This window comes from Zootoca vivipara, chromosome 14, assembly GCF_965207765.1.
Source record: "Zootoca vivipara chromosome 14, rZooViv2.hap1.1, whole genome shotgun sequence".
NCBI lineage: Eukaryota > Metazoa > Chordata > Lepidosauria > Squamata > Lacertidae > Zootoca > Zootoca vivipara.
In genome coordinates this window covers 28,623,879-28,643,242 of record NC_142597.1, presented here as the reverse complement: position 1 = coordinate 28,643,242, position 19,364 = coordinate 28,623,879, and the positions used below count along the sequence as shown (strand labels likewise).

The 19,364-nt window shown below is 44.5% G+C and overlaps 1 protein-coding gene across 1 annotated transcript in view; it reads left to right on the top strand.

Annotated features, from left to right (window-relative positions):
• The first annotated feature begins 6,836 nt into the window (after positions 1-6,836).
• BARX2 (BARX homeobox 2) overlaps positions 6,837-19,364 on the top strand; it is a 46,967-nt gene continuing 34,439 nt past the window's right edge. The window contains exon 1 of the mRNA XM_035139606.3: positions 6,837-7,280. Coding sequence (XP_034995497.1) covers positions 7,091-7,280 — 190 coding nt within the window. The 5' untranslated portion in view covers positions 6,837-7,090. The remainder of the gene's footprint in view (positions 7,281-19,364) is intronic.

The following is a 19,364-nucleotide window of genomic DNA, read 5'->3' as shown; positions in this document are numbered from 1 at the left end:
GTCATACTTTTTGCAGGCGCATGACACCCCCCACTCCCCAGGCACTTTTAAGACCCGAAAGCGCCCACGAAAGGACGTTTAAGGATGAAATTGAAGAGGAACCTGTGCCCAGCCTCTCATGGGCTGAGCCAGAGTCCAGCTATCAGCTTGACTCTTCGCCAGCTGCCGCCGCGTTTGCTAAAACGGATGTGCAGGCAGGGCTGAAATCCTTGCCTGAATTTGGCCCTTCGCTTGTAATTGACAAACGGCTAGCTGAAACTGGAGTCGCGGCTTGTCGATTTCACGCGCAAGAAACTGACCTCAGCTCAGAGGGGGATCCCCGCGCGCAGTGGGAACACGCGCAGAGCAGCGCGCAACCAATGCGCGCAGAAATGTTTCCACAACTCTGTTATTCCGCCTCGGTTGAGAAGTGCCAAAGACGCTGCGTCTTCTCCCACCTCAGTTTCATTCTTAAAATAACAGCAGCAGCAGCAGCTACTGCTAATACTATTAATATTTTACAACAACAACATTTAAAAAAAGGGGGGGGAATTCTCACTGGGCGTGCGAACGCCCCCCCCCTCGCGTAATTAAAAACAAAAGTCTAAATCATCTCTCGAAAACTGTCCGGTTTATTTTATTCATTATTATTCAATTTACACACCGCTTGATTGTAAACCAACAACAACTTCAAAGTGTTTTACAGAGAGAGAGAGAGAGAGAGAGAGAGAGAGAGAGAGAGAGAGAGAGAGAGAGAGAGATAAAGCAATAAAATTATCACTAAGGAAAAATTAACAACAATTTAAAACTTTCAGAAAGTTAAAAGAACAATAGATTAAAACTCGCATCGACTTCCTAAACATCTGGGGAGACACGTGGAAGTATCGTTTGGTCTTTTATTAGGTCCCTCCTTCCCTAAAACTCCTTGTACAGTGGAACCTCGGTTTATGAACACCTCGGTTTATGAATTTTCGGTTTATGAACACCGCGGACCCATCTGGAACGGATTAATTCATTTTCCATTACTTTCAATGGGAATGTTCGCTTCAGTTTATGAACGCTTCAGTTTATGAACAGACTTCCGGAACCAATTACACCCATGCTTCAGTTTATGAACATTTCAGTTTAAGTACTCCGCGGACCCGTCTGGAACGGATTAATCCACTTTCCATTACTTTCAATGGGAAAGTTCGCTTCAGTTTATGAACGCTTCAGTTTATGAACAGACTTCCGGAACCAATTGTGTTCATAAACCGAGGTACCACTGTATTTGCTGATGGCTCCCTTTGCGTCTTGGCTGTCAATAGGACTACGCCAGTGTAAATGGGAAGATGCGCGCGCCTGTGTTTTCACTACGCTGGATTCGCATTGCCCAGACAAGCGAATGTCCTTGGGCAGCAGACCCAGGAAAGGGAACTTCCCTTGCGCAAGCACCGCTGGAATGAATTCCTCATTTCTTCTACTTGGTCCAAATTTTAGGTTTTGTCTGGATGCTAGGACATTTCCGGTCCCAATTTTTTATTCCTGGAAATCAAGCTTGTGAGAGGACTGCAGCCCGGGTTTCTTCATGTTTAAAAACTTGGTCAGAGCTCAAAATTAATTCAATGAACATATTTGCACGAACACTGATTAATATTTGCAGACGTTTTCCAGCTAGGACTACTAACTTGCCCTTAGATGCAATCCTACCTTCGCGGTTCTCTTTGGTTGAACGCCAAAACCGGTTTTATGAAGGTCATTTAAAAGAACAAAAGAAATAAAGACTAGATTAACTAATATAAAGGCTCGTTCAGTGTCAGGATCTCATCCGACTTAATTTGACGGGGAGGCTGCGCGGAACCGAACTGGTATTTTCCCTCTCCCTTAAAAAAAGTTTTTCGTGGGCAAAGGAAAAAAATAGAAGACTAACGAACAAAGTTGGACTCTGGGGAGGAAGAGTTGCAGGAGGGGGTGCTTTTCAGCTCCAGGCCCCGATCCTCGACTTACAAAGTGACACGGATGTCCAGAAAGCAGCCCTCTAAGGAAGCACGCTTGAGGAGAGAGCAAAGCAATTCTCAGCGGCTCTGCACGGAAGTAAAGCTTCTCAGGGAACACGCTTGGGATGAGACAAACAAACTTTTCGGGCCAGTACGATCTGGGCTGGTGAATTCGCTTTTCCTCACGTGCTTTCCGTGTGATCTCGGTGCCTTTTGTTGTTGTTGTGCTCTATGGTGTTAGATGCGACACGTCGGGTGTTACTAGCCAACGTCAGTCCGACTCAGAGGAGACCCATGGAAATGACTGGGCAGAGTTATTTAACATTAAGGTTCCACTCATTTCAACTTGTCCGCTCTGAGCAAAAACTTCGTTGGCTGTCACCCGCTGGTTTTGGTTTGTGTGGGCGCGAGACAAGGGAGTCAGGACCAGATCCCATTGAGATCCAGTGGGGCGTTCTGTGTCCTGGGGCTGCCAGCTCTCTGGGAGAGTAAGCCCATTGAAGACAGTGGTACTTTTCTCAGAAGTAAGAGTTGGGCTTCACCTGTCCCATTCCCTTCCTACCGGAGGTGATGGTTGACTTCTGCTGGGTGACACCCCCCCCCCGGTCCTCGCCCGTACTCGCAATAGGAATAAGCAGCAGATCACGGGATCTCGCTTTATTACACGACAGGGTTTGATTTTTTTAATAAAGCTTTTGTTTTGTTTTTAAAAACAAAATGTGATGCATTTTTAATCCATATGCATCTATCATCACCATCACCATCATCATCATCATCATCATCATCATCATAATCATCATCATTTCCCCCCATTTTTTCATTGCAAGGAGCCATTATAAACCAACAGTGGTGAGTATGGCTCCTTTTCCAGTTGCATCCCGCTGCGCCCCAGCCCTGTCCCGAGCAGTTTTGATGCAACAGAATGGGACTTGGCTGATTTCCATGTGATAGTTTTGCATTTGTCGTGGGTCAGGTTGTATTGACGCTCCCTGGAGAGCCCAGTGGGGCTATTAAAAAATATGAAGGTAAATTCAGAAAAGGGGAGCGGAATTCATAGAGGAAAAATATATAAGCCCAAAACTTCACAGTCGAAGAGGACATGATTGATTAATAGGAAAAAGAATCCCTAGAGTTAGGAAATGTTATATTATAGCAAAGGACCCAAAGTTACCGATTTACTCTTTGTGAGAAGAGCTCGAAACTGTTGCTGTGAATTGATAGGTCTCTGAGTACTATTTTACGCATGGAAACCTACGGAAGACAATGGCAACTCCCCCAGTGTAAAGAGAGTTTGATTCGCCTGCAAAAGAAAAATTGCGGTGGAGGTATAGATCTATAGATCGATGGTGATATTACAACGGAGATATTACGAACCACGTTATTCCTCACTTTTGCAGACACTGAAATGTTTGGATTGCTATTGTTCGGTCAGCATAACGTTAGGGGAAAGAAAATTTAAAAATTTGCAACGTAGTCCTCTGGGATATATTCATTGCATTTAGGCGAACATGAATAACTTCCTGTCTTCCGGGGGCTCAGAGCGCTTTAAAGCAGCCCCCCCATCAATTTACGTCCCCCAACCCCCTTTACAGTCGTAGCCGTAGACTGCCATTCTCTGCTCGCTTTCCTGGGTCTAACCCCCGCCCCCCAGATATAAGGGGGGGCTCACTTCCAATTGCACATTAACATATCTTAAGAAGCTGTGCTGCAATCCTAAACGTGTCTACACCGAAGTAAGTCTCTCTGGGTTTAGTGGAGCTTCCTCCCAGGGAACTGGGATTGCAGCCTAAAGGACTTGGGGGAAGGGAAGAGACCAAACGAGTCAAAATATCCCTTTCTGAGGCATCCAAGTGAAAAGTGATCCGAGGGCTCACAGTCGATCCCATTCCTTCCCCACCAACAAAACGGAGACGAGCGATAACATCCCCGATATTTTATTTGGGTGCTATTTGATCAGCGATGCCTTGTTTCTTTGCTTGTTCACTTTGCTTAAGCCGTTTTACTCGCTCCTTGCCTTGGAGAGTTTTACACAGAAAGGCAGGATCCATCCAAATATTGTCAAATGCCTAAATTGTACAGGGCAGGTATCCTGAGCGCATCCATTCTGGAGGAGCCGGCCTCGCTGTTTTCAGCGCAGTTTACTCGCGAGTAGGCGTGTGTGCGGCTACAGGCGAAGATCGAGCACACACACTCCCGCCAGCACTGAAGGGCCTGACGCTGCGCAGACCGCAGCTCCAAAGAAAGGTTCGCAAGAGACGAAGTACTTCGCGGGTCGGAAAGACTGCGAAAAACTCGGGCGAAAAACTCGGGCGAAGCGCCCCTGGCCCTGTCCGAGCCCGGCGCGGAAGGCGAATCCGGGTCGAGGTTGCTGGAATAATGCACGCTTCTTGGGGAACAGTTTGTATACGAGTTTTTTTAAAAGGTTTTGTTTCGTTACTATTGGACAAGTCTCCGGTGAAAACACGCAGCCTGAGGGAAAGTACATTGGCTCACAGAAATAGCTCTTCTGGAGGTGTAGGTGTGTGTGTGTGTGTGTGTTTAAAAACCAAAAACAAGACATGGGCCTATATAAGGCGCCAGGCAGAAACATTCCTCCGCAATCAGGCCTTCAGCCATTAATAATCTTTGGCTTTTTAATGGTTTTTCCCCCTTCTAATTTTTAACTGAGTTTATCTGGTTGTGTTTTATATTGTTAAATCGCTTTGAAATAGTGTCACACACACAAAGTAATCGGTGCAAAGGTGCAAAGGAATGTGGTATTCAACGTTGAGCGTTTTTGGCCTTAAATGGAAAGCCTGGACTTTGAAGTCATCTTATTTTATTTGTTATTTGTATTATATTTACTGTTTTTAATTAGGTTTTGTAATTTTGGATTATGCGGAATGCTTTATCTGAGTGGATGTAGCAACCGAGTAATTTCGTTGTTCACGCAAAGGGACAATGACAATAAAGATATCTTATCTTATCTTATGTAAGGAAATTAATAATAATGATATATTCAGTAATTAATGACAGTTCGCCTTGGCACAGAACAAGGCGTGGCACGATGGTGAAAGCAACTCGGAGAGCTGCAAGGGCCCTGATCCCCGGGAAAGAAGAAATGACAAGTCCTAAACATCAAGCGGACACCCAGAGAGAAGGAAAAGGCAGAGGCTCTGCGGCTGTTCTTGCAGCGTGGTTTTTTGCTTTTTTTATTTTATTTATGCGGCGGATAGTTACAAGGAAGCCTGGAGACGACTGCAATTTTATTTTTATAATTTTTCATTAGCAAAAGGTAACGTACAGCAGCACCCTTTACAGCGCGCATAAGATTTTTTTATTTTTTGTTTTCCTACAGTTTTCTTCTTTTTAGTGGCATCTGCAGAGGTGGGTGGGTGGATTTAAAACAAATCAAACTGAGGCATCAAAGGCCCCGAGGAAGAAAATCCCTCGAGAGAGAGAGAGAGAAGAGGCCAATGAGTTTAAAAAGCTTTAATAACAAGAACAATAATTCCGAAGATGAAAATCGACAGCCTTTTTTTCTTTCTCTTTTTTTGCCAATCAGTGAGCAGTACTGAAAGAGAGGAGAAAGTGCAGGGTTCGCCACGTCTTGGGTTTGCTGCCGGTATTGGTTATTCCCCATCCCAAATAAATTGCGCCTAGCGAGCCGGAGTAACCGAGGGCAGATTCAGGGAGAAAGGGATTTTTGCGCCAAGCTGGATCTCCCTTGACTGGCTGTTTAGTTCTTCCCTGCTCTGAACCCGGCAAAGAGGGGGCGGAAATATCTTTTTAGAGACTGAAACCCTAAAACAGCCCCCCCCCGACCACCACCGCAAAGGTGAGCGCAGCAGGACCCCGGATTCACCTCAGATCCAGCTGCTGACTCCTTGTGATTTTTTAGCGTTGGGTGTGTCAACTCAGATCTAACAAAATCGACGTAAATATACTAAGAATGTTATCAAAAGGATAATATACATCTTTGCAAAATCATGTCAGCACCGCAAGTACAATTCGATGGGCTCCAGCTCCAGGAGACCGTGCAAGGATTGGAAGGGTTTTCCTGGCCCGACCCCACGCGCAAATTCCGGACGCTGCGTCGACTTTTCAAAGCAGCGAGCGATAGGATCGCAGCCGTGGTTGGAAGTCCCGAGGCTTAACGAGGGAGGGATTGACAGAGCAAGCCCTGACACGCTTACTCAAAAGTAGACCTCAGTGTGCGCAATAGAGGTTTCCACCTGTCTGCAGCCTCCTCCAGCACCCGCTCCGGGGCTGCGCAAAGCGAGTCAAGCGCCGCTTACATTGGAGCGAACAAGCGGAATGGAAGACTAGGGTTTGCAGCTGGGAAGTGCCCAGATATTTTCAGACGGGTGACTAAGCTTCCTTGGGGATCGCTGGGACCCTGTGTGGGGTGTGGGTGTGAACAAGTAATAAGAGTTCGAAGGTACACCAAGGATCATCTAGTCCAGCCCCCTGCAAGGCAGGAACCGGTGTCCTCGAGGACATTTCGAATCGTACTGCTGGTCCCGTCTAAACGCGCTTTGGCAAAGTTTCCCGGACTTCGCAGAAGGAGCGCTTCTTCCTTCCCCGAGAGAGCCTGAAAGGGTTGGAGATGTTCAGACTTGAGAGGAGGAGGAAGGCATTCACGTCCGTCCGTCCCCCCCCCGCCCTCGCCTCCACCCAGCCAGTCGGCCAGCCAGCCTAAGCTAACCCAAGGCCTTGGCGCCCTTCCAGCTGGAGAAGGGAGGGAAGCAGTCCTTAAAATAGCAAGCGCTGCCTGCCTGGGCGTCCCAGACCCGAACAATGGGGCACTGCGAAGGGGGTGGGGGTGCGCATTTGATTGACAGCCGGCTTGTCCTCCGAAGGCGCGGCGGCTTATATAGAGGCTGGAGGTGGGGAAGGCAGAGCTAGAGAGACAGAGACTAGCAGGGAGGCAGGCTGGGTGCGGGCGAGAGGGAGCCACAGAGCCAGGCGCAGCTGGAAGGCGGATCCCGGGATCTCCTGGCCAGGCCTCCTCTCTCTCTTTTTGGCTAGAGCTGCCAGCCTCCGCCTATCCCCCAGTTCCGGCCAAACTTCGCTCCCCTTCCCCAGCGCGGTTCGCTTTCCTCCGCCCTCCTCGCCGCGCTTTCCTCGGGGACTCCTCGCTCGGCGCTCCAGCCATGCACTGCCAAGCCGAAGCCCGGCTAGCTCCCCCGGGGCCGCTGAAAGCAGCCAGGCGGCGCTACAAGACTTTCATGATCGACGAGATCCTGTCCAAGGAGACGTGTGATTACTTCGAGAAGCTCTCGCTCTACTCCGTCTGCCCGGCGTCGCTCATCGTCCGGCCCAAACCCCTCCACTCCTGCTCCGGTAAGAACCGCTGCCGGGATTCGCCCTCCCCACCTGCCAAAGAGACCCTTTGCTCTTTGCAAAGTGGTAGGAAAGTTTGAGGAGGAAGGGGAAGCCTTCTCTGGGGAGCCTCACATTTATCACTCCTGTTGCTATCGGGGTTTACACCATTTCCACAACATATAATTAGCATATTATAAATTATATTTACATGTATTTTTACATATACTGTAAATTACATTTTTTCTTTTTCTTTTTTAAAAAGAAGTATTTAAAAGGAAAAACAAACTTATCAAGACATAAAGTGATAGATCTAACTATATGCTGTAAACTGCCCCGTGATCTCTGGATGAACGAGTGGTATATAAAATTAATAAATAACAATAACTAAGAATTAAAGTTGACCTACCCCCTCCTCATCTGGGAGTAAGCCTCGCTGCATTCAATAGTTAGGATTGTGCTGGTGAGGACAGCACTGTGTACCAGAAAATAAATAATTGGAAGCTACTTTGAGCAACGCAAACCCCTCGGAAAGGTGGAATAAATAACACTTGGAATACAAGAAAATAAATTCATGTTCAAAGTCAGTGAAACCTGCTTTGATATGTCCTGGAAGGAAGAAACAACGTGTTATGTCCACAACTTTTCCATAGCTGTCAAGTTCTCCCTTTTTTTCAGGGAAATTCCCTTATGCTGAATAGGCTTCCTCGTGAGAAAAGGAAAAACTTGGCAGCTATGCTTTTCCAAGCATGAACAACCCCCACTCTTGAAAAATCAGTGAAATCGGTCAGATTGGAGTTAGGCTAATTCCTCCAGTTAGGGACTGGCAACTGGAGACCCTGGGCTGAATCTGGTCCTCTATGAAAAAGTGCCAATCACTTCCCCAACCCAACAACCTATTAGTGACCCAGGTGTGTGGTGGGCAGTGGGATTTCCCAGCGGTTCATGGTGGAAGATGAGGATCGAGGTCTCATCACCATCTCCTCTTCAGAGTTTCATAGAATCACAGAATCATAGAGGATCATCTAGTCCAACCCCCTGCAATGCAGCAATGTGCAGCTGTCCCATATGGGGATCGAACCTGCAACCTTGGCATTATCAGTGCTACTCTCTAACCAATTGAGCCATGCAGTCCCATAGAATTCTTTCTGGACAAGGGCCACAGGACAATCCAATTATTTGGGAGAAGGCAATTTCTGAGTGGGCAAACACTCAGTTCCAGTTTGAGCTTCTGTCCTCAGAGAGCTGCTCTGTTGACACTTCCTGCTCATTCCTTGAAAAAAGAAGGGTTTCGTGACAGTGTGTAGTGCCACCGTCACCACCCACAGTAAGGGTCTAAATCTCCTGTTCTGCCTCCCCTTAGCACACAGCTATTCTCTTGGTCTAGCAATGTCAGAAACGATGGTATTAATTTGGTGGGCAGGTGGACTTTGCAAGCATGAAAAAGAGAGCGAGAATCTGCTCCAGATCATTGCTCCATCTAGCTCAATATTGTCTACACTGTCAGGCAGTGGCTCTCCGGTTTTTCAGGCAGGAGTTTTAACCCCCCCCCCAAGTCCTTCCTGGAAATGCCAGTGGTTGAGTCTAGTACCTTCTGCATCCGGAATAGGTGTTCTACTTTTGCACTAAGGTCCTTTGTAATCGTCAGGATTGGTTAAAATGCATTAGTTAGTTGTTTGGGGTTTTTATTTTTTTGAAATTGCAAAGATGGGGGGTTAAAAAGTGGGAGAGATGTGGATCCCCCCCCCATTTCTTCATTTAAAGCTGAAAGGTGACATGAGGTTGATTTTAAGCCATGCTGATTATTGTGAGTGTGGAAATGGAATGCTGGCCGTGATTCTGGATTAATCGAGAATAAAACGATGGTGGTCTGGATGCTTGTGTATGTGTGTGTCAGAGGGAGCTTTCTGCTTGAGCTGAATAGGAGTGTAGATAAACTCTGAACTAGGAGGAGCTGATGAGTTTATCAGAAGAATCCAATGCCCTCCACTAAACTGTTTCTTTTCTGGTTTTTAAACACTCTTTGGTAGAAACAGGGTCTCTCTCCTTGCCAAACTCTTTATTTGTGTGTGATTTGGAGAAAAGGACTCTTGCTGGGTTGTATTGGCCCAGAAAGGCACTTACTACATATACTCTTCGCCTTCTAATGGAAGTTCAAGCATTTCTTTCCACTTGCTTCTCCTTGCTTGGCAGATACGTTACGGTGCAATGACTGGAGTTAGATCAGGGATCTCATCGGGATGTTGTCTGGTAACCTTGGGCAAGTTGCTTTCTCTCATGCTAAATCTACCTTGCATGTTTGTTGCAAGGATAAAATAAGTAACGTTCAACTGGAGCTCTGGAGGAAGGATGGGAAAGCATGTACGAGGTGAGGAGTCCCATTGTCCTCCATGGTGTAATCTAATTACAAGACTATTGCTTCGGTCTATTTCCTTGTTAGGAAACAGGCTCAAGATGAGATCCCTGGGCATTGACTTTCGGTAGAGAAGGTTAGTTGCAAAGTGTCTGTACGTGTTCTGTTCTTGTGGCTTGGAGACTTCCACTTGCAATATCTTTGTAAGTAGAATGGGCACTCCTTGGATTAAAAATTGCCCCATAGGAACTCATCAATTATCTGTGCAAGCAGTGAATGGTAGAATCGCACTTGCTGATAGTTCTGGGTTGCCAATGGACATCAGAACCCAAATCCATGCTGGGGATGCATGAGTATGAAAATGCTTCAGTCACTCAGGATTTGTAAATTATATGAAATAAGGAACTGGAGAAGAGTTGATCAAAAATCTTTCAGACCCCTTTTTCGGCACAAAATATAAATCGAAAATGTGCATTGGTTGAGTCACCTGTGTCATTTTTTGATAAAGGGCGGAAGGAAGGGATTTTACTTGGAGCAAAACATACCTATCACACAACCTCCTCATTCCTCTGTGACTCGCCTAGGGTTTCCTCTGAAGTTAAGCACAGTTGCACAATGAATGTGTGATGGGAGATAAGCCGTTGCTTATTGGGTTCTCCCATAGGTATGGGGCGCTTAGCTTCACCTGTGGCAATGCTCCATTTGATGAAATTTAATAGGATGGTGTATTTTCTCCCAGGATCATACTTCCCCTGCCTTGCTTGGGATAAAACAACATGATTTTTGATATCCAACAAATCATTTTTATAATAGTTAAAAGGAGGCAAGTCAGGGGGCAGCTATATCACCGTTTCAGATTTGATAGTCATACTATGCTTTCTTTTCTTTTCTTTTCTTTTCTTTTTACAACTGAAATAATTAAGAAATTCTTATTGAAACCCAATAACATAAGAAACAAGCACCCTTTAAGCTGCCATGCACAGCACATTCGTAGTGCCACGTTAGGCTGCTGAACGGAAAATAATATAGTGCAACTGACTTTCAGGGTTGGTGTGTTGTGCGACAAGCACACAGGATTGAGTGTGGGGAGGGAGGCTCGGTTAATTTCATGGTACACAGGTTGTACATTGACAATAAAGGTATTATTATTATTAACTATTATTAGTGGTATAAATGCAGAGAAACGGCACAATAATTGCATTAGAAACCATGGGTCACTTCAACAACACATATCTGTGAAAGTAAAGAAGGGGGTTATTTAGTTCAGTGGAATTAACTTTATTTTGCTTTGTTTCAGGGGCACTATGAGATTGTATTTATTCTGGCTTTCATTTAAATCCATCTCTGTGTCCATCTGTTCGGTGCTGACAGCCAGCTAGACTTCAGTCCTAGGGATAGAAACAGAGAAGACTTAGGCTGTGTATAAACCACTGTGTATTCAGCATCCTGCATCTATCCCATTGTTCCTTGTGAAATACTGCATTTTGATGCACTGCCCCCCCTCCAACCGGCTTCTGTATGAAATGAGAAAAAGAAGGGTCTAGCTGTGCTTTAAGACAGTAATGTGGATACAGCCTTAAATCGTGCTGCACCCAGTGGGATGGACTTCTGAGTAAATGAGTTTAGGGTTAGATTTTAGAATGTCTTTCCATGACATTCCCACCATTTGGGAATAACCAATTTCATTTGCCCAGATGTTTGAACATCTTTATATCTCAGTCTCGAGAAAGAGAGTGTATACTATAAGCAGATTGTGTCATTAATTAAATTGTTAGAAAAGTGCCCAGAGGCCGAACCTCCCCTTCTCCCCACTTTCCAGAGCAACTCAAACTTGGAGATTATCTGGGTACAACATTATCTTGTCATTTGAATTTTCATATCCATTTCCTCTGAACTTTCCCTTTTACACAAGCAGAGAGCCAAGAATTTTGGATTAAAGAGGTACTTATTAAAGACCTGAAGGCAAGATTTCATCTTTACGGTTTTGGCTCAAGTTTTTTTTTTCTATAGAAAAGCCCAGAGAGAAAGGGAATCATTGCAAAAATGAAATTCCTTTTTTAAAAAGAAAAAAGAAAAAGAAAAGCTGCTGAAATTACATTTCCAGGCAAAAATCCCAAATCAACTTGTGAAAGCATCCTTAGACTTCAGGCACCATCTTTAAATGAGCATTTCTGTATCATGTGAAAGATCATCTCTGCAGAGACGATTAGAAGAAGGGGAATGATTTCCACCACTAGATTGAACTCTGTGTAAACTCTCCTTCCCACAAACTTTCCACAGGAGCAGTATGAAACCAGACCCACGAAAACTATATCCATGCTTAATGCCATCACTTTCCCCTGGGGTTGAACTTAATTTGAAAAGATGCATTTTCATATTTTTAATTAGTTGTGTTGACTTCCATGAAACTCTTTTATGATCACCCTGCCTCGGGGAGCAATGTGGGGCTACCCTCTGTAGTTTTCTGAGCATGTAGTAAACTTTGGTGAGTCAGTGGCTGCTCACAGAGTCATCCGTTACGAACATTTACACGCCTTATTTACCTGAATTCTAAATCTTTGCGTGTTTGAAAAGCAGTGAATCAGTAGTCTAGGAATTGTTCCAGTAGCCTCAGTTGTTTCCTGCAATTTGTATATACCATAGTATGCCATAGTATATACCGTAATTTTGGCTAAAACGTTAAGAATTTGGGTTGTTGTTTTTTTGTTTTTTTTGCCAGGCAGGTTAAAACCAAAACCAAAACTCTACTATGATTCGTAGCAGGGTTATTATTTAGTACTGTGCCACTAATGTGTATGCTAACTGGCACTTCACAGCATAAGCAAAAGAGAGGTCTCTGCAGCAAGGGGGCTGCAATTTAATGGCCAAGAATGGTGGGGAAACCAGGGGAAGAGAAGACCGTTATTGTAGTGGGGAGAAGGTAATTTAAGATTTTGCTAAAAGGTGGATTTTATGGGATAGAAATGAACCCATATAGCTTTTCAGGATAGATTTCTAGGCACACACACACAAAAAAAAGGCAGTATCAATTTTTCTAAACCACAGTATGTCAAATTAGAAACTTCCCACAACTAAACTTTACAGTGGATGCTTGATTCGCACCACTGTTCATGGAAAGAGAAGATAAAAGATCCTTAAACTGATCTGCAGATGAGGCTGATATATAGATATGGTTGATGTTAATAAGACTTTTTGTAACTAGAGCTCAGTTGCTGATTTAAACCCTGGCCTGTTTCACTGCTCCCAGTGTTTTTCGTAAGCAGGAGAAGAGTCTAAATGGCAGTGTAAAAATTAGCGCAGTGCAAGACTTATTTAATTTTTTTTAAAAAAAGATTTCCATTTAAGAACAACAAGAAGAAAAAGAAAGCTGTGTAATTTCCCCAGCTCCGGCGTTTAAACTGCTTACTCGGATATCCTCCCGTCTCTGAAAGCTACAAGATGAAGGAAGACGGCATCATGTAACTCTGCCCAGGCGTGACCGCCCTTAATTGAAACCGTGTAAAGTTTGCCCAGATATTACAGCAAAGGCTGCTTCTAAAATGCTTGGAATAATAATCTTCATAATTAATCACTTCATCTTTGCAGCTGTGCAGCATGGCAGACCTTTCTCACATCGGGAGTCAAATCTCCGAGTATTTGTGTTGGCCGGCATGGCGACCATCCCTCCTTTTCATCTTGGAGCCACTTGGTTGGGAGGGTCAGAGACGTCTTCTTCAATCCTCTTGGCGGTCCCACTGAGACTGGAATGAGATAAGATGTCTGCAGACTTAAGCCTAAGAAGCAGAGGAATCTAACACAAACCCCTTTATGAAAGAGTAGAAATCTTAAAAGCCCTGGGATCCTGGATGGCCAATTCTCTCAATTCCAACTCGGATCTCGCACAGGAGATTGGTATGAAGAACATAAAGGCATTTCAACATTAACTTGGAACTGCGGTGTCTTGACCTTGATTTACACGAATGCAGTCAAGTTTCTAGACCCACGGAACAGCAGAACATGTCAAAGCAAGCCTAGGCTGCATAGGAGAATATGGGAGGATGCTTCTTTCATTTCCAAAAGGGTCAGAAATCAAAGAAAAGAAATGGATTTGGGGGTCTGGGTTGAAGTAATCCCACTGAATCTAATAATCTGAGAGTTGTTGTGTGTTTTTTTAAAGTGAGATGAAAACCACATTCTTATCAAATTATATGAGAAAAATGTCAACACAGATTCTGTGTATCTTTGGCAAAGTTGTAATATGATTCAAAAGCACTCGGAACAAACTCTAGAGGTAACTGGTCAGACCCCAGGGGTCAATCTCATGATGGATCCCATTGCCATTCACTTAATAATGCTAATAACCTTTCTTTGAAGCCAGCTTTCGAATCTCTTATTAGTGGAAAGAGTTGTTTTCCCTAGGCAGGGGAAATTTCCAAGAGTTACAGCCACGATAGAACCGAAGCCTTAGAAACTGCAGCAATGAACAAATTGACTGATGGTGCTTCAGTTTTATTAGCAGACAGGTGGGGAGTTTGTTGTTTGTTTTTCGTATTTATTGGAATGCACATTGCAATGTCATTGTACTGTATCTGGTTCTAATTGAACAACAGTAATAAAAGAGGGAGAGTTTGATTTTGAACTTCTTGAAATGGATCTGTTATCTGATGAAATCTGCGTGTTTTGCAGAAATTCTTTTCACAGCCCTTGATCAGCAGCAGCAACATAAATAGTCTCCCAAGAGAGCAACCTTAGGCAGGTTAAACCCATTGTGTCCATTGGGGCTGACTTTCAAGGGCGTGTGGTAGGAGTGGCAGTGGAGTAACTTCACCATCAGAGAGTAAACATCATTCTCTCACCATGTGTGCAAAGAGTCCAAATGTTTCCAACACATCCTTTCCATAAGCACTTATGCCGTTTAGTAATTCTATTTAATGGTGTGGTAGTGGTAGCTCTTTAGATGATAATGTGTATCCTTCAAGATGTGGTCAGCCAGCCAGTCTTGCATTTTTTTGGGGGGGGGGTATCCCCTAGCTCGTTTTGTGGAATGGGGCCTTGGGAACTTGTCCTCAAAGTCTTGCCCTTATGTGTACCAAATGTGCCACAACCTGGTGTGAAGTGGGCGTTTGTGGTCATGGCTGGTAGCACTCTAGCATCTGGAGAAGGGGAAGGGCCATAACTCAGTGGTCTGCATGCAGAAGGTCCCAGCAGCATCTCCCGGTAGGAATCCTGCAGAGCTACTGCCTGTCAGCAGAGACAATGTTGAGCTAGATGGATCAAAGGTCTGGCTTGGTATAATGCTGCTTTCATTCGTTTTAGACCCAAACATCTGGAGGGCACCAGGCTCACTAGCTTGCGTTCATGTGAAGCAACAGGTTAAGAGAGAGAGAAATTTTAATAAGTGATCAGAACATGATTGCAAAACCTTGGAGGAACACAAAGGCCCTGTCTATTGACTATTGGCTAAGGAAGGCCTGGGACATTATGGTATTGTATCGAATCATAACTTATAATTATGAAGAGGAAGAACTCGGGCAACGATCTTTCAAAATAACTGGTTGCCATTTGTCTTGTATTGAAATCAGAAGAACACTGATGGGATGGTTATTAGGGATATCTGAAGTATGAGATGATTTGTTTTGGTTTTGTGAATATAATTAAGCAATACAATGAAGTTGCCCAATGGGAGACCCATAGCTATTCCAGATGTTGCCGTACTCCATCTTCCAGAAGCAGCATAGCCAGTAACCAGGGATGATGGAAACTGCACACCAGTCACATCTGGGGGGCCACAGGTTCCTCATCTCTGCTCTAGAGGGCCCCACTTGGCCGCCCTGTGTGCTAGCTCAGAACAAGCAAGCAAGCAAGCAAGCAAATTGTTGGTGTAAATGACCAGTTGCCTCAGAGCTGTGACTGTCTGCAGATTCTAAGCAATAGGAACATCAGACTTACCACTGTCCACCTTGCTGTTGGCTGCAAATGTCTATGCTTTCCTAGACCTGGATGATAAGGTGCATCTCCATGGAATTGTTGCATTTGGCAGAAGTCATGCCCCTTTGGGTTTATGGACTATCAGTCTGGAATCTTACGTATATTCAGCTTGGCCTTGCTTCCAAGTGAACGCCCCGTAGAAACAGTTGCTAAGTTGGTCAGGTTGAGTCCTGCAGGTAGACGGCTCTTTTTTATGCCTCTAATTTCAAGAGGCCCAAGGGCAGTCAACATGGTTAATGTTCTGTGTATCAGGTGGGAGAATGCAGAAACCTAGAAAAGGTTCTTCGGTTGTACAATAACAGCACGAGTGCTGATTTTTCTGAGCCTCACCCAGGCTTGTCACCGCTGGGGCAAATGCAGAGAGGAAGCAGATTTATGGTGCATTATAAAACCACCCAGTTGCTATATGGATGACCCCACAAGCACCATGTGGGATTCCATGTGGACAAGGTCAACCAAGTCCCAGCGTGGTAGATCTGGCTGGGTTTTAAATTTGATCTGGGACGCTCTTCAGAATCCGGGTGGAAACCGTTTCTGCTGGGAAATATTTAGCCGGACCGCTTTCCCCTTTTAATTGAACGGATACTGTTACGGCATTCCTGAGGGTCTGCGCGGAACTGTGGGAAAGGAGGGAGGGAGGAATGGATACAGTGTGCTTGTATCAGAGTGCGGAGGAGCATGAGATCCCCTTCCACCTAGAGCTTATTATTATCTGAAGCATAACAGCTGTATTAATCCTGTTAAATAAAGCAAACACAATGTTGTGGCTAATACCTTTTATCAGGCTCATTTACACCTGAGTCCAGCGAGGTCTCATCCTGTCAGTCATGCATTCAGCCAGGATTGGGTGGCCGACTACAGAGGCACATGGTCCCCCAGAGCTCTATCATGTGCCCAATAACGAACAGCTAGAAGGACAAATCAGATTTTTCTTTCCCTGGATTGCAGCTTTGGCAGATGTAATAATATCAGTTCAGTCCCAAACCCTTTTTGTCATGCAGACAAAATTCCGAAAGGTTCTGTGCAATAAGATCACTCTGCAAAATATGCATCTAACAATTGAAATACTGCTGTATAGCATTCACGGATCCTCACTGTCTGTTGAAGAACCTGGCTACTGTCTCCATCTTATCCCCATCCACAGGTTAAACATCTGAAAGGCTACCTTACATTCAAGCAGATGTAATATATTGACATCATTGGAACAGATGAAACTGAGCACCCCTGAGCATTCTCAGGCATATTTTGACCCACTTCAATGTTTGCTGTGGTATTAATTCAGGTGTGGGGATTCATAGGATCATAGAGGAAGGGACCCAAAGGGTAATCTAATCCAGCCCCCTGAAATCACAGCTGAAGAATCCCCAACCAATGGCCACCCAACCTCTGTTTGGAAACCTCATTGGATGTCCATATATGAGGGGGGAGACTCAGCTTATGATGTGATGCCATCATGCTGCCTCTCCCTCACCCAACTGATTGCCACATACGGGAAGAAGTTCCCAGTGGGATGATTGCACACCATATGGATTATTATACCCCAGGCATTAAGGGGAGAGAAGCCAAAGGAGACATGAGGCTGCTATTTTCCTTGACAGCCCTGCGTCATTTGCCGTTCCACCCTAAGTTGCTGTTCACCTACAAAATAAGATGCAGGTCCTACCCATGCCATACATTTACTGCACATTTAAATTGACATGGCTTTCCTCAGAGAATTCTGGACCTCCTCAGTAGCTGCTCCCAGGTTTTGGAACTTCCTCCCTAGAGAAGCTAGGCTGGCTCCCTCCTTCTGTCAGCAGGTGAAGACTCTCATCATGCCGAGGGCCTTCTGGCAGTTCCCACGCTACGAGAAGCTAAGTTACAGGGAACCAGGCAGAGGGCCTTCTCGGTAGTGGCACCCACCCTGTGGAATGCCCTCCCACCAGAGGTCAAAGAGAACAACAATTACCAGACCTTTAGAAGGCATCTCAAGGCAGCCCTGTTTAGGGAAGCTTTTAATGTTTGATGGATTTCTGTATTTTAATGTTTTGTTGGAAGCCGCCCAGAGTGGCTGGGGGAACCCAGCCAGATGGGCGGGGTATAAATAATAACTTATTATTATTATTATTATTATTAGGCCTTTGGGAAATGCTTTTTCATTTCCTGAATAGATTTCTTTTTCATGTGGTTTTTAATCCTATTAAATTATTTTTAAAAAATTACCTTTTGCATTTCTTAATCTTTTTGTATTTTATCTGCTTGGTTTAAATTTTTGTAAGCTGCCTTGAGTCCCAACCTGGGGAAAGGCAGAGCAACAACAACAACAACAACATCTATAGTTTTCCTCCCCCACATAGGGAATTCCTGTCACTCTTAGTGAACTCCATCTCTTGGATTCTTTAGGGGAAGTTTTAAATGTGCTCTGAACCTGCAGCGTGGTTGTGACCCCAGGCAGAGGAGCACACGAAGAAATTTCTGCTTTGCAACAGGAGGGCCACAGCAGTGCTCCAAGGCACCATGATCCTTAAAGCCAAAAGTCTTTGCATCTAGGCATGGACTGGGAGTGATATTCTGTTTCTAAAACCTGACGGAACTGCTTGGTTTTTCTCGCCGTCTCCTCTGACAAATGCAACGGAGCGGCTTCCGCAGCTCAGCTCTCTGTTGTACACCCTGTCCTATTTTCCACTCCTGTTCCTGGTTTTCTGGTGCTAAATTTAGCACCTTAATAAGTATGCACAAGTCTCAGTGCAGTGACCCTGAATAGATAACTCCCCAAAGTTGCCTGAATGGGTGTTTTGCAATTGTCCCGTCTTCCTCCTCCACCTTTTATCAGGGCTTATAATCTTCTCCAGTTTTGTTGCTAATCTGATCTTGCACATGCCTGCCTATTATTTACCGATCTTCACAAAGGTAAAAGACTCATCAGTTATGAGGATTATGGGCTTTCAGCACAAAGGAATCAAGAGAAGGATAAAAATGTATACAGCTGCGGTTTAGGATGATTAAGCATTGTGTGGGAGCCATGCAACCATTTCCTTATTTATACTGTGGCAGGGGAACAAGCACAGATTTATTTTATTTCAGTTAAATGTCAAGGTGGTTTAAAAAAAATAACAAAGCAATAAAATTTTCAGTAAAAACAACAACACTTTAAAACAATCATTTAAAATGTTCAGAAAAATAACAATAAGCTAAAAACCAGATTGAAACACATGTCTGGATAGGCTTTGCCTAAACAAAAATGTTTAAACTGGACACCAAAAAAGAGTGTAGGTAAGATGCCTGCCTGATGTCAAGAGGCAGGGAGTTCCAAAGTTGTTGCACTAAAAAAGAGAGAAAGATTTCTTACAGGTATCTGTAACTGTTGCCAGTTCCACTGATCAAAGCTGTTGAATGGGCTCATACAGAGTAAGGGAATCTCTCAAGCGGATGTTGAGTGTGACTAGGTTCTTCCCTTTCAGAAAACGTTAGAACAATTGTAGTGAAAGAAAAACCATACAAGTGAGTCATTTAAAAGTCTATTTAAAAAGGTGCTGATAACTTGGTGCTGTAAGATCCCATCCCATGCAGTATTAGAAATAATGTCCCCACCCTCAGATCCTAAATGAAGTTTCAACCAAATTCTGCCCTATGCTTGTTTACTTGGAAATCCCACATAGCTCACCTGGACTTCCTACTTTAGCAAAGGTGAGGAGTGATGCTGGGATGCTGAGATCTGTTAATTTCACTTTCTCTGTTCCTCGTTTTCCCACTCTCAAGTTCACTTTGACACATACCTCCATCGGTTTGTAGATTATTCTTTCTTC